Source organism: Seriola dumerili, unplaced genomic scaffold (genome assembly GCF_002260705.1).
Source record: "Seriola dumerili isolate Sdu_G_001 unplaced genomic scaffold, Sdu_1.0 BDQW01000002.1, whole genome shotgun sequence".
NCBI lineage: Eukaryota > Metazoa > Chordata > Actinopteri > Carangiformes > Carangidae > Seriola > Seriola dumerili.
The window spans coordinates 8,277,866-8,291,552 of record NW_019174257.1 but is presented as its reverse complement, the minus strand read 5'-3'; the positions used below and the strand labels follow the sequence as shown (position 1 = coordinate 8,291,552).

General features: G+C 41.0%; 1 protein-coding gene and 1 non-coding gene across 2 annotated transcripts in view; one reads left to right on the top strand and one right to left on the bottom strand.

The window, feature by feature from the left end:
- The window catches only part of hmcn1 (hemicentin 1), an 81,147-nt gene that overhangs the window by 44,245 nt on the left and 23,215 nt on the right, over positions 1–13,687 (top strand). The window contains exons 27-48 of the mRNA XM_022747447.1: positions 8–138; positions 970–1,117; positions 1,399–1,525; positions 1,629–1,783; positions 1,945–2,223; positions 2,680–2,961; positions 4,322–4,430; positions 4,511–4,680; positions 4,932–5,086; positions 5,636–5,759; positions 5,942–6,043; positions 6,925–7,101; positions 7,335–7,486; positions 7,832–7,955; positions 9,694–9,869; positions 10,126–10,222; positions 10,703–10,825; positions 10,953–11,108; positions 11,639–11,920; positions 12,085–12,252; positions 13,232–13,345; positions 13,543–13,629. Coding sequence (XP_022603168.1) covers positions 8–138; positions 970–1,117; positions 1,399–1,525; positions 1,629–1,783; positions 1,945–2,223; positions 2,680–2,961; positions 4,322–4,430; positions 4,511–4,680; positions 4,932–5,086; positions 5,636–5,759; positions 5,942–6,043; positions 6,925–7,101; positions 7,335–7,486; positions 7,832–7,955; positions 9,694–9,869; positions 10,126–10,222; positions 10,703–10,825; positions 10,953–11,108; positions 11,639–11,920; positions 12,085–12,252; positions 13,232–13,345; positions 13,543–13,629 — 3,438 coding nt within the window. The remainder of the gene's footprint in view (positions 1–7; positions 139–969; positions 1,118–1,398; positions 1,526–1,628; positions 1,784–1,944; positions 2,224–2,679; positions 2,962–4,321; positions 4,431–4,510; positions 4,681–4,931; positions 5,087–5,635; positions 5,760–5,941; positions 6,044–6,924; positions 7,102–7,334; positions 7,487–7,831; positions 7,956–9,693; positions 9,870–10,125; positions 10,223–10,702; positions 10,826–10,952; positions 11,109–11,638; positions 11,921–12,084; positions 12,253–13,231; positions 13,346–13,542; positions 13,630–13,687) is intronic.
- On the bottom strand, positions 3,803–3,884 carry trnas-aga. Its single transcript has one exon. It is a non-coding gene; the product is annotated as a tRNA-Ser (tRNA).

The following is a 13,687-nucleotide window of genomic DNA, read 5'->3' as shown; positions in this document are numbered from 1 at the left end:
TCCACAGTGCCCCCAGATTTTCGTGATAGTGAAACGCCAGGCAACGTGTCAGTGGTCCTGAGCCAGCCAATCAGCTTGGTGTGTGATGTCACAGGAAGTCCAACCCCTGTCATCACCTGGTACAAGGATGAGATTCCTGTAGGTGAAATCCCATTGAACATGTTGTCATATATTTTATACAAAAAATATTGACAATTGTCAAGTTTTCTTTTCTGCTTTTAGCATTTATAAAATTGTTACTTCTGTAAAAGGTAAAAACACACATCAAAGACACAGTCAGAGAGATTAAGTAACATGCTGCCTTATAATTTGCATAACCTATACTTAAACTGTGGTCTACTACTGGAAGTCATCTGCATGGATAAAAGTAAAGAGAAATTATAATGACCTTTCCTTTCATGTATTATTGAAAGTGCTCAAAAGGACTGAATGAGCTCTGATCACAGGGTACACTGTTCAAGAGAGCAGACCGTAAACCACTGTGGATCCTGTGTGTGCATGTGCGTGTGTGCGTGCGTGTAACAAAGACATTCAACAACAAGTCCAGCCTTGGTGGCAGTATGCTCAAAACTGTGATGACAAAATAATTATGATGAATTGATATGAGAACAGGGAGTTTGAAAACACTTTGCTGCTTTTTGTTCCCTTGTCTGCCTTATTAATTTTTCCTGCGAGGCACAGATGGGAAAATCAGAACACTTACTTTAATCTGCTAATTATGAGTAATCTAAATCATGATGCTCTGCTCTCTAAATGTTTTTGGCTCTGAGCAACAAACTTTTTAGAGGCAGTGATTGTTTTTCAATTCTGCCTGAATTATAAGCTGCAGCCTTTTTAGTTTAGATCCTTTTATCTTGATGTCTTCCAATTTGCACCATAATTTACTCTCTCTCAGTAGTTCCTAAACTGTAACATATGTTGTTATTTTTGCTTTTGTGTTTGATTTCATTTATTTATTTTGATCGACAGGTAGTTGCTAGTAACAGTGTCCAGATTCTTGATATGGGGAAAACCCTGAGACTGTTTAAGGCAGCCACAGCAGACGCAGGAAGCTACAGCTGTAAAGCCATCAATATCGCTGGCAGCACAGAGAAAGACTTCTTCCTGGATGTGCTGGGTGAGCAATGGTCACTGACAACTCCAAGAATTACAGAGGAAGAGCTCTGTGGAGCCTTGTGGACACACCAAACCTCAAATTGATACCACATTAAAGGAAAACAGCTTTAAACCCTTTTAATTCAGGAAAGTAGCCAAATATGTATGAGTTTCACTTGGAAGATTTTCTCATTATTATTAGGATGTTAAAAAGAGCCTACAGCTGTAAGAAATACAATTTATAATATTCATTTTTCTGATGAGCTGTCTAATAAAGAATGATTCTCTCCCATTGTGCCACAGTCCCACCGACCATTGTAGACTCAGACACTCCTCGAGATGTTTCAGCCATTCTCAAACAGGAGATCAGTCTTGAGTGCAAGGTGCAAGGAGTGCCCTTTCCCACAATCCAGTGGTACAAGGACAGGAAGTAAGTACCGTCTAAAACTGAAGAACGATCAAACAAGATGGAAAGACTGGATTAAACATTCCTCCTTCAACCATCCCTGTTCTCCTTACAAATTTTTTGCCAGGCTAGTGTTTCTTGGCGATCCCAATCTGGAGGTCACCAACAGAGGTCAGGTTTTGAGGATAAAAAGTGCTCGTCTTGGGGACCAGGCCCGCTACCAGTGTAGTGTCATGAATACAGCTGGGAAACAGTCCAAGGATTTCAACCTCAGTGTCTATGGTGAGTGTGTATTTCGGCAATCCCTAAGCAGTTAGCCAATGCATGCAAAGCCCGCTCTTTGAACTGTAAATTTATATCAATATGTTCACACACCTAACATTTAGAAAATACAGCGGAAATTTCAGTCACAAGATTTCATTGTTTTTGTACTGTTGCTCCAGTGCCTCCTTCCATCAAAGGAGGTAACTTAACCACAGAGGTCACAGCCCTGCTGGACACAGTGGTAACACTGGAGTGCGAGGCACGTGGGGTGCCGCTTCCCACCATCACCTGGTACCGGAGTGGAGAGGCCATCCTGTCCAACCGACAAGCTCAGTATGTAGAGCGAGGCCACTACCTGAAGATCCCTCGTGCACAGGCGTCAGATGCTGGTCTGTACACCTGCAAGGTGACCAGTGTGGCTGGGAGTGCAGAGAAGGCCTATGAGCTGGATGTTTACTGTAAGAACTTGACACCTGACACCTGATAGCTACTCACAATTTCTTTTTCAGTGTAAAGTAAATTAAATTGTAGGTACTGTGGAAGTCTATGAACCTCAGCTCCTATGTGTTTGCAATCCTTGTGATATCTATCATTGAGCTCTGAAGCTTATTATTTTTATTAATCAGAGCTTTAAGGCATTTTGTTTCACTCACAAAGCATAAAGACATTTATAGTAGTCAAGAATAATTTCAAACAGCTGTGGATAGTTGGCAAACAACTTAATCAAAAAGTCCTTGATCCTTGAAGAGCACAAAAATGGATACAGATTGGAGGATTTGAAAAATAAAGCAATTTTACATGTTGTTTCCTGGTGAAAGCCTTTAGTGTGAGATGCAAATAAGATACAAGTCAAGCAGAAAAGTCCTCCAAGCTTGAACTCTCCTTATGTTCTGTTCCTTTTTTTTCCCCCCCAGTGCCTCCTACTATTGCAGGGGGAGAAGACGGGCCAACTGAGAGGAAAGTGACCCTCAGTAAGCCTCTGATCCTGGAGTGTGAGGCCGGGGGACATCCTCCCCCCTCCCTCACGTGGCTGAAGGATGGAGTTCCTGTTCATGACGGCGAAAGTGTCCGTGTGCTCGAGCAGGGAAAAAAAATAGAAATCCTCTCAGCCACGGTCTCAGATTCGGGACGCTACGTCTGCGTGGCTACAAGCATTGCTGGGGAGAAGGAAGTCAAATACGACGTCAGAGTTTTAGGTACAGAAACACACAAATATATCTTTGAATTTGTATAGCCAGTAGTACATTGACACTAAGACGCATGGCACATAGACACACTTGTGTTACATTGTCACCACCAGACAGACCCATGTGCTATCTCTATGCATCCAAAAATGCATACAGTACATTTATAAATCTTGTAAAAATATTTTTTTCTAGGAGGCTGGCTTGCTCGTGTGCAGGCACATTGTAGCAATATAGTGATCCAAAAGCCTTGGCCTTACTTCGCTCTTCTTTCCACAGCGATGTCTTTGGTGGACTTCAGTTCAAACTTAACGTTAATGAAAATAAAGAATGGTTTGTCTCCACTCGGTATGTGAACAGCTTTCAGCATTTAGCTAATCACCACTGTTCATGAGGACTGAACATTTGATTTAGCCTGTGCCAGGTAAAACACATCAGACAGAAAAGACTTCATAGAAAATTGTCACCTTAAATGGCCACAAGTGTTTCATAGCTGCCAAGAGCCAGGGCATTTGTTCAGGAGGATCTAGGTCCAGGTTATTATTTTCTATAAACCATAAATCAAAAAACTATCCTGATATGCACTCTGAATGTGGCTTTAAGTGGGACTTGTCAAGATAACTCATGTTAGTAAAATGTGATTTGTTTTTGTGTATTTCTACCTCTAATTCTTTCATTACGCTTTCTTCTGGATGGGAAACAGTTTTCCTTTAATGGTACAGTTTATACTGCACTGGCTCGTACCGTCTCCACTGTTTCATTCTATTTGAGTAAATCTAATTACTATCAACAACAGGCTGCCGTGTGTAGTCTATTCTTTTAACAACTTGTGGCAGCTGAGAAAACATTGCACCGTTGTCGGCAGGATTCGAACCTGCGCGGGGAGACCCCAATGGATTTCTAGTCCATCGCCTTAACCACTCGGCCACGACAACTCATGTGAAAGATGAGGTGATACTGCCCCTCTCTGCTGACCTGGTTATCTACACCACGTGTGCATTTCACATGGGAAACCGGCACCTGTCATTTCGCAGTGGCTTTGCATATCTGACTGATATGCTCACATGTGAACTTCACAAATACTAGAATATTCAATCAGAGGGTCCACCCAGAGGATTTTATCTTTTCATTTTTTTATAATGTTTTATTCATCCACTCTGAGACTCGTAATATATCCAGCAGAAATTAAGGAATAATGGAAAAAATTAAGGAAATTGACCGACTGTGATATTGTGTTGATATTGAAAAGTAACCCACATTTCATTCTGACATGGTTTTGCTGTCTTAAATAAAGGGACATGTCAATTTGAAAATTATACATGCATTTATTGTGGTTTTCCAGAATCTAATGTATCAAAATATTCTCTCTTAGTTCCTCCGTTCATCGACGGAGCTGATGATGTGACAGACAGCACAGTGATACTCAACAGCCCGTTGGAGCTGGAGTGTGAGGCCAGTGGAACACCTGCACCTGTCATCACGTAAGATCTGCGCCTCATGCATACACGTAAACACAAACGCATCCACACAGATATTCAATGTAAAATCTGTTATTTTCCAGGTGGTATAAGGACGGAAAACCAGTCAGACAGGGCGACGGGTTGCGCGTGGCAGCCAGCGGTCGACGGTTGATTGTGTCCCGTGCTCAGGTGTCTGACACAGCTCGTTTTCAGTGTGTGGCCACTAATGAAGCAGGAGACCACGAGAGGGACTTCAATGTGGTTGTCCACGGTAAAATATTTAAATGCTTTGTCATATGATTTGCAATAAAATGAATAATTTTTTGGCAAACAAATGAAGAATCATCTCGATAGTTCGATGTTCTCACTGTAATAAATGTAATTTATGCTTTAAACGCAACCCACAGGGACACTCCCACTTTGGGTAAATACTACTCTCTGCCTTTTTGGAATTTCCATCTTCCTTATTAACTGTTGTGAAGTGTTTTTAAGGAAATAAGTCTATCCTTTACACCTCCCCAGTTCCTCCGTCAATCCGCACCACTGGGCCTGCTGAACGTTCAGTGGTTCTCCACAAGCTCATCAGTCTGGAGTGCATCTCCAGTGGCATCCCTCCTCCAAGCATTACCTGGCTTAAAAATGGCCGACCTGTCGACACAACACAGGAGCACCTAAAGGTTGGTTAACTGATTGATTGAATATTAATTTTGTTAATTTTGATATAATATACCAGAGGAGTATGCACAGCCTCAGGCGAACCAAACCTGAAGTCAGAGTATTCAACGCTCACTGAGTTGTACTAAAAAAGCGGCAGCAAAAAGGAATTTAAGTTGCTGAGCATTACAGAGTCTTGCATGTTTTGTTTAGGTTATTTTTTTAATTGGAGTCAGTGACTATTGGTGCTTTGACTTTGATCTGTGATGTTTTAGCAGCACATGTCTGCTGACAGGGTTATGTTCAAAGACACAGAAGTAGAAATCTGTGCAGTTTTTGACTCTGTAACCGTGACATACAGCAAAGTTTCTCTCCCAGATCGACAAACTGACAAATACTGACAAGGATTATACACTTTTATACTCACATTTTAACTTGAAAAGTAATTACTAGACTGAATCCTGTTTGTTTGTGTGTGTGTGTGTGTTTGTGTGTGTGTGTGTGTGTGTGTGTGTGTGTGTGTGTGTGTGTGTGTGTGTGTGTGTGTGTGTAAACACTTGTATCTGTCACAGCTGGAGTACGCAGGCAGAACACTGAAGGTCAAAGACGCAAGACTAGAGGATTCTGGGAGATACACCTGCTTGGCCACCAATGCAGCTGGTGAAGCTCAACAGCACATTCGGCTCAGTGTCCATGGTAACTTAAAGATAAACACAGCCCTCTCTCTGCATGTTTAATTCCCTTGTCTCGCTCATCTCCTGGTTTCTGTCATACATCTTCCGTCTGTCTTTGTTCGGTGCCAAGTGACTAGGAGGAGACATGAGAATATCATCTAACGAATTGTTGTTCTTGTGTGTAATACTGTGTGTGTCCCTCAGAGCCTCCCAGTATCCCCTACTCTGGAGAGATCATCAACCAGACCATCCTGTCAGGCTTTCCCACTGAGCTTGAGTGCAAGGCCACAGGCAGCCCATTACCTGGTAAGACAGCTCACAAACGTCCTCCTGTGTCCTGCTGTGTCCGCTCACAGGCTGCAGGGCGTAGTTTCCCATCAAGGCTCAGTCACAATTGGCCATACTGGTGCTTTCCTTATCTTTAACCATTAATGGAGAAGCGGAAAATTGATCTCAGATGACTCCCTACAGGCAACCTCACTTTCTTCCCACTGCCTTTTTTCTCCAGTTGGATGTGCTTTACAGTGTAGCAGTTCAGTGCAGATAAGCAGACCCATTCCGGTGTAAACGAACACCTTTTTCCTTGAGTTGTTTCTGCAGTTTTACAGCAGGTGTTGCATTCCAACAATCTTATTCAGTACATGTGAATATATTTCATCAAAAATCTGTTTTAAGCTCCATTGTCACAAGCAAAAACGTAGAGGTCTTGGTTGTCAGATACTTAACTTTGTCTGTCCTGCATGATTTAACAGTTAAAACAAAAAACATGAAAAATGACACATAAATAATAATCTGCTTGTGTCTTTATACCATCAGTGTGCTCACAAATTTCACAACCACAAATAGTCAAACAGTCTGAGCGTTCTGAACGTTAAAACACAAAAACATTGTGAAGCCACAGTTTTTATGCACCACGTATCTGGGACAAGTTCCACAAAAAAGGTCTGCTTCAACTCTAAACTCTTATATCAAGGCTAAAAGCACTGTTGCTTTTCATTAAGTTTTGTGTTCTGCACAGTAACTACACTCCAACCATTATTCCTTAATCTGTTATTCTGATATTAATTTTAACTTTATTTCACAATGTTTGAATTTATATTTATTGTCCTTTCTGATGTATTATAAATGTCATATTCGTGTATTTTCGTGCTTTGAATAAAGCACTTTTAATTACCGTTGTGCTTCAGCTATCACTTGGTACAAAGATGGCCGACCTCTGACAAGCGCAGCTGGGGTGACTATGCTGAAGCGTGGCCAGGTGCTGGAGATTGAACGGGCTCAGCTGTCTGACGCTGGGATATACAGATGTGTAGCGGTCAACCTGGCTGGAGTTGCTGAGATATTCCATAGCCTGCAGGTGTATGGTGGGTAACTTTTCTGTCATTTTATACTTTAAACAAAAATTTGTGCTTATCCAATAAGATAAGTAAACATCCCAGGAATGCTTCCCTGTAATTAGAAGATACAGATACAGATAAGTAGTACAGATACACCTAAGTTATCCATCTTATCCAATGTCTAGAATTCCACTACATCTGAATGCTATCACAGATCTTGGTAATGATTATTGACTATTTCCCTCTCTTTGGCTTTACAGTGCCTCCGGTCATCTCTAGCCGAGGTGGTACAGTAACAGTGGTGGTGAATGAGGCTGCCAGGCTGGAGTGTGAGGCCACCGGTGTTCCTCTGCCCAGCCTCACATGGCTCAAAGATGGCAGCCCCGTGGCGAGTGTATCACATGGAATACAGGTGCCAATAAATGAGCTAAATGACTCGAATCAATTCATGTTTGAGATAAGCAGTGCAATGCTTTTTGTGCCATGCATTTTTGATATGCTTAAGCCTAACTCAAAAAGAATATTATAGATAAATACACAGTATTCTAAACTTGTATCACTGCCATTATATAGGTTTGTTCTGTCCAAAATGTGGGTTAACGTCTCCTCAAACTGTGATATTAGAAAATGTAAATTATACATAAACATTATACGCCTCCCGTTATATGGAACATTTGTCAGATAGGTATTTTCCTATTCCATTTGTGTGTATTTGTGCTGTGATCTGGTCTCTGATCTGCGTCTGTCTCCCTCTCAGGTGCTGTCTGGTGGCAGAGTGCTGTCTCTGAGCAGTGCACAGGTTAGTGATACAGGCAGATACACATGTGTGGCCGTCAACGCTGGAGGAGAACAAAACAGAGAGTACGACCTTCGTGTTTATGGTGAGTGAATCACCATTTCTCAGTTGTTTTAAGTAGTAAAGTAAGTGTTTTTAGAAGCATTATTCATGTATATAAACTTTGAAAACATTAACTTAAATGTAGTTTTTGTGTAGTGTTTCTCTGAGTATTAAAAGATAATTCAAGCCAGTGGTTTGGATCACAGATGTAGCCTTCTATAAGCCAAAAATGACGTAACTTTTATCATCATTATGACCCACACTTTAAAAATTTCTGCACTACATTATGATAATGTCATGCATTGGATAAAAAGTATTTTTTTAATATTTGAAAGCTTTGAAATGAGATTGAATTTTCGTATTAAAATAGCAGTAAAATATCTCAGTGTAAAAGTTCTTGGCAGGAGCTGATTCTTCTCCTTAGCACACAATCTTTCCCTTTAATGTCTTTTCCCTGTTCCACTTCTTGTTTTACTAACTAATATGGCCAACTGTAGTATGTCTGTCAACAGAGCACCAGATCCAGCACGAAACATTAAAAGACCGAAAAAATATTTGAAAAAGGCCTTGAGCAAAACATGTGCATGAAGAGGAAGTGTGATTTGACTGAGTTTAGCATTTCAATAAACCTTGTCAGTTTGCCGCACTGAGCTGAGCTTGATGGCAAATCGGTTGTTATACAAGTCTAATCAAAGCTAATGTCACTGAAGTAATATGAGACAAGTAGTTTACATATAGAGGATTGTAAAGTCTGTGCGTATGTGTGTTTGTCCCTGTGTGTCTGTTTGAACACAGCAGCACACAGAATACAAACATCTACATGACGTGTATTTCCTCAGAAAGATCAAAAAGAGCTTGTCCAGAGAAATAAAGGCAGATTTGTTGGGGTAATTGCTACCATTCTTCGACAGCTTCCTGTGTCTGGCCAAATACTGAGCTGAGCGCCGGTTTCTGTCCTTCCCCGATGAATTGTCCTCTGTCTGTCCAATAACCATAATACAGAGGAAATTGGCTCACAGTTATTTTCTAGACCACGCCTAAAAAGGCGAATGTCTGATGAAATACTGATGAACAGATGCTGAGATGAACAAAATTGCCTCTTGAGGATGATGTTATATTTAAGGAGTCCAGACATTGTCGTAGTCGGGGCGAAGGCCTCAAAACATTTCCTGAGCTGTTGCACCAAAGTTGTAACTTAACTTTTCCCCACAGTTTGCTTCTCTGTGGTTCAGAGCTGTGTGATTTGGTCCCAGAAAAGTTCAGCGCCAAAAGCAAATCATGTCTGCTGCTCACTGAAATTGTAGAAACCAGTCCCAGCAACACCCATCTTTGACTGTGATGATACTTAGTATAGTCACAGGGGAACAAAAACATTACTGTGGGACTTTGTTTGCTCCTGAGTCATTATGCATCTCAATGCATGTTAGCAATTTCCATAGAGATTAGGTTTCATGAACTTCTTGGAAATGAAGAAGCCTGATTGTTAATACCACAAAAAAATGTTGAACTGGTTTAATGCTGCTGTCATAGCCCAACATAGAATTAGTACTTAAAGAGCACCAGATGCCCAACTCAGTAGAGCCTGTGCATCGCAGGAAGCAATTATTCTTTTCACCTATGAGACAATATGAAGAGTTTACAGCACAGATTGGTTTAGTGAGCTAAAATCAATTAATGTATAAGAGCATTTAAAAATAGTATGAATCCCACCTCAATGAATGTTTGATGATATAATCTGTCAGAGAAACATTGTCAGTAGCTCGTCTTCGTGTCTGCCACAGTGCCGCCAAACATCAAGGGAGAGGAAGTGAATGCCACAGTGATGCTCGGTCGTCCAGTGGAGCTGCACTGCCAGAGTGATGCAATCCCTCCACCTACCCTCTCCTGGCGCAAAGATGGCCGCCCGTTGTTCAGGAAGCCTGGTCTGACTGTTTCAACGGATGGGAGTTTGCTCAAGGTACAGCCAGAGTTAGAGATCATGAACTAAATAAATGTTAAACTAAATCTTAGTGCGAGGTGATAGTGATTTGACGCAACCTTAAGTCCTGATTTTGGTGACAGTGTTATAAATGTTTGTGGTTCGTCCGAATCAAAACCTTTTATACTTTTACAATTTAACAAATTTTCTAAAATGAATATCCTGTTCAGTATCTTTTGAATTAAATGTCAGTGTATTGTTACCAAATCTCACTTGTCTCTGAATCCGTTTGTAGGTCGATAGTGCCCAGGTGCAGGATTCGGGCAGGTATACCTGTGAAGCCACCAATGTTGCAGGCAAAACAGAGAAGAACTATAACCTCAATGTTTGGGGTGAGTTTTCTTTATTTTTGGTTGAATTTGTATTTATGTGGAATTCTGTAAATAAAAAGCCATCTGCATTTGCCGAAGCTGAATTATCTATTTATGAGAGATTGTTTTATTATTGATTGTTTGTTACCATAGTTGTCACCTGTGTTTGCAACTGCCAGTGCAATACCACTGTAGTTGTCTTTCTTTTTTAAACATAAACTCTCCCCCACAGTTTTTAGGCAGAAATGATTCAGCATAACATAATAATAATTTGAGTGTTTTCATGTAAAAATAGATATAAACATTACTGTATCTGTCTGGGGACCTATTTACATTTTATTTTTATCTTACATTTTCACAAACAGTGATGTCAAAGCGGTGTTTTGCAGTGTGAACTTCTGCTGGACTTGTCTTAAGCCGAGATGAAAATTCAACACTATACTTGAGACACTTGATACTGAGATGTGTGCGCCTCCTTCTGGTGTCTCGTCATTATTACAGTTTCTCCCAGCATCCGCGGATCAGAGGAAGTGTCGCCTCTGACAGTGATCGAAGGAAGTCTCATCACTCTGGTGTGCGAGTCCAGCGGCATACCGCCTCCAAGCCTCACCTGGAGGAAGGACGGTGAGTGTGTGTGCATGTTCACAAAAACAACATAAAGTGACAACAAGAGCAAAAGAAATATGCTGTATGGACATTATATGTTTGAACTCTATACCTAACCTGTGTTTCATGTATGTCCTTGTCCCAGGTTCTGAGCTCAAGTCAGACCAACGGCTCAGAGTTTTGTCAGGAGGTCGCCAGCTGCAGATCTCCAGTGCTGAGAGGATGGATGCAGCCTCCTACACCTGCACAGCCTCCAGTGCAGCCGGCACCACTTCCAAGGAGTACAGCCTGCAGGTTTATGGTACATATAGACCCCCAGATATGTGACTTCAATTAATCAAAGTATTTTAAGTGGTTATTTTGCCTCTTATTACTAGAAGGAAACTTAAGACCGTGAGAATTGCAGTCAGAGAAAGCTAAACCGTTACAGGTTGGTACAGTCACTAAAAACCTGGTTTAAATAGACAAGGAGAATCCTGTCCTATACAGAGAGAAGGAAAAGAAGAAGCGACAGTCCACAAAAAGAGATTAAAAGAGGGCAAGACACCACAGGGATGTCTACCTTTACCAGAACAATCAAAAGAGGTGTGAAATGTACAAATTCATGTTTGAATCATGTTTAAAATGAAACTAAAACCTAATGCAACTGGATCCACTTACAAAATGATTGACAGTTTGACAGAAAGGGGTATATTTATGTTACATAGTTAAAAGTTATGGAAATAACGCAGGGCTTTTGACTACATATACTTAAAACATGTTTGCTGTGCTATCAGTGCACAGCATGTTGAGGGAGCATGTGCACCAACTCACCTGCTTTTCTCACTTCAGTACGCCCTTCCATCAGACGCAGCGAGGGTGACAACGATGATGTAACTGTGACAAAAGGAGGGGATGTGACCCTACAATGTGCTGCGGAGGGTGTGCCACGACCAGCAGTCACATGGCTGAAAGATGGCCGGCCTATCACAGGCCAGCATGGCGCAAAGGTTCTGAATGAAGGAAGGCTGCTGCAGATTAAAGATGCTAAAGTGTCAGACACAGGACGCTACACCTGCATTGCTGTTAATGTGGCAGGGCAGGCTGACAGCAAATATGACATCAGTGTACATGGTATGAATTATCAACCGTTCTATAAATTTAATTTTTGTTTTAATGTTTTTGAATTTAGTCAATTCAAGTCAGCTTTAATCAATTTTAATCATGAGTCTTAAATTTGTAGAGTTACAGTCTAAGGTCTAGGTTTAATTTCCCTTATTCCCTCTCCTCTTGTTCAGTTCCACCAAGTATAATTGGTCAGGTACAGTTTCCAGAAAACGTCAGTGTTGTTGTGAAGAACCCAGTTGCTTTGAACTGTGAGGCCTCTGGCATCCCTCTTCCTGCCGTTTCCTGGCTGAAGGATGGTCTGCCAATCAAAGCTACCAGCTCAGTGCGCATCCTCTCAGGTGAGTTCCCGTTGGACTTTGAGAGCTTTCTCTGATATTGTGAAAAAATTGTTCTTTAGAAACCGTTGTTTCCCCCGGCCTCTTTTTCCATCTCACAAAGGATCACACTCAGGGAAAGCAAACCACCAAGGATGTGAATGATAGGCCAAACGTTCACATGGGTAACTTGAACTGTTTTGCTCCCCATCTAGGTTTCAAAGGCCAAGCAGTTGCAATATATCACCAGTAATAAGATGTAATGGGATCATTGCAACTGGGGCCAAACTCAACAGACAGATCTGTGAAAGAAGACAAACAGGAGCAATTACTCTGAATTGTGTTTTTAAACATTTCACAAGACGTATTGGGTGATAAATGAACCCATGAAAATGGCCAATGAACTTTTAACATACTACCTAATTTGCTTATGAAATACAAGCACCAGGCTTTGGCACACTGTTACATTTGTTCTTTGACATTTGTATGTGAGCTTATGATAATGAGGAGTAAAGGAGAGGAGAAAGGGCTGACCACATAAGCCTGATGAAAACAAGCTGTTTGATAGATGATAATCTTTGAGTTGTCACAGGGGAAGACTCATGTTCAGGTGTATCAGTTATGTAGAAGATGTAGTACAGAAGGTTAATTTAGTGAACTGCAGAATTCACATCGTGTCATTGTTACGTGTTTGCTCAGGAGATTCTCAAGAACCATGTTTAAAAAAACAAACACAGACAAACACTTTTAGTTTTGAATCTCATTAAAGTGGCTTGTGAATGTTTTAACAGCTGTGGGCCTGAAAGTCCAAATTCTTTCTGTTAATTAATCCCACTTTTCAAAGAGGGGTGATTTATTTTCAACAAGCTTAAAATGTTGTCTGCACTTCCTTAGGATGTTTTCCCAGGGATGTGAAAAAGGGCAGGTTTCTGCTAACACAGCCTTTGAATACATGCCAAGATGACAATAGATAATGATCATAACTGGCCTGTTTAATCTCTAGGAGGACGAAGCCTGCGTCTAATGCATGCTGCAGTAGAGGATGCTGGGAGATACACCTGTATTGTGTCTAACAGTGCCGGAGAGGAAAGGAAGAACTTTGACATCGACATCCTCGGTAAAGACGGAGTAAATGTCTAGTATCATGCCTACTGTGGGACATTTGTGTGACATTTTACTGTGATTAAAATCTTTCTATCATCAAATTGTTTATGTTTAGGTCCTTCCATCTCATTTAACATCAGCTTGAAGAGATGTGATGAACAGTGAAAGAGAGTGAGAACCATGTAATTGATTGTTCGTCTAATTCAACAGTTCCACCGAGCATTGTGAACGAGGGAACTGTGGTGGATACTAAAGTCAAGGAGAAACACAACATTACTCTCACCTGTGAAGCATCAGGTAAGTGACACAATATACACATTATACATATATAAATACTCTGTTAATGAGAAATGTC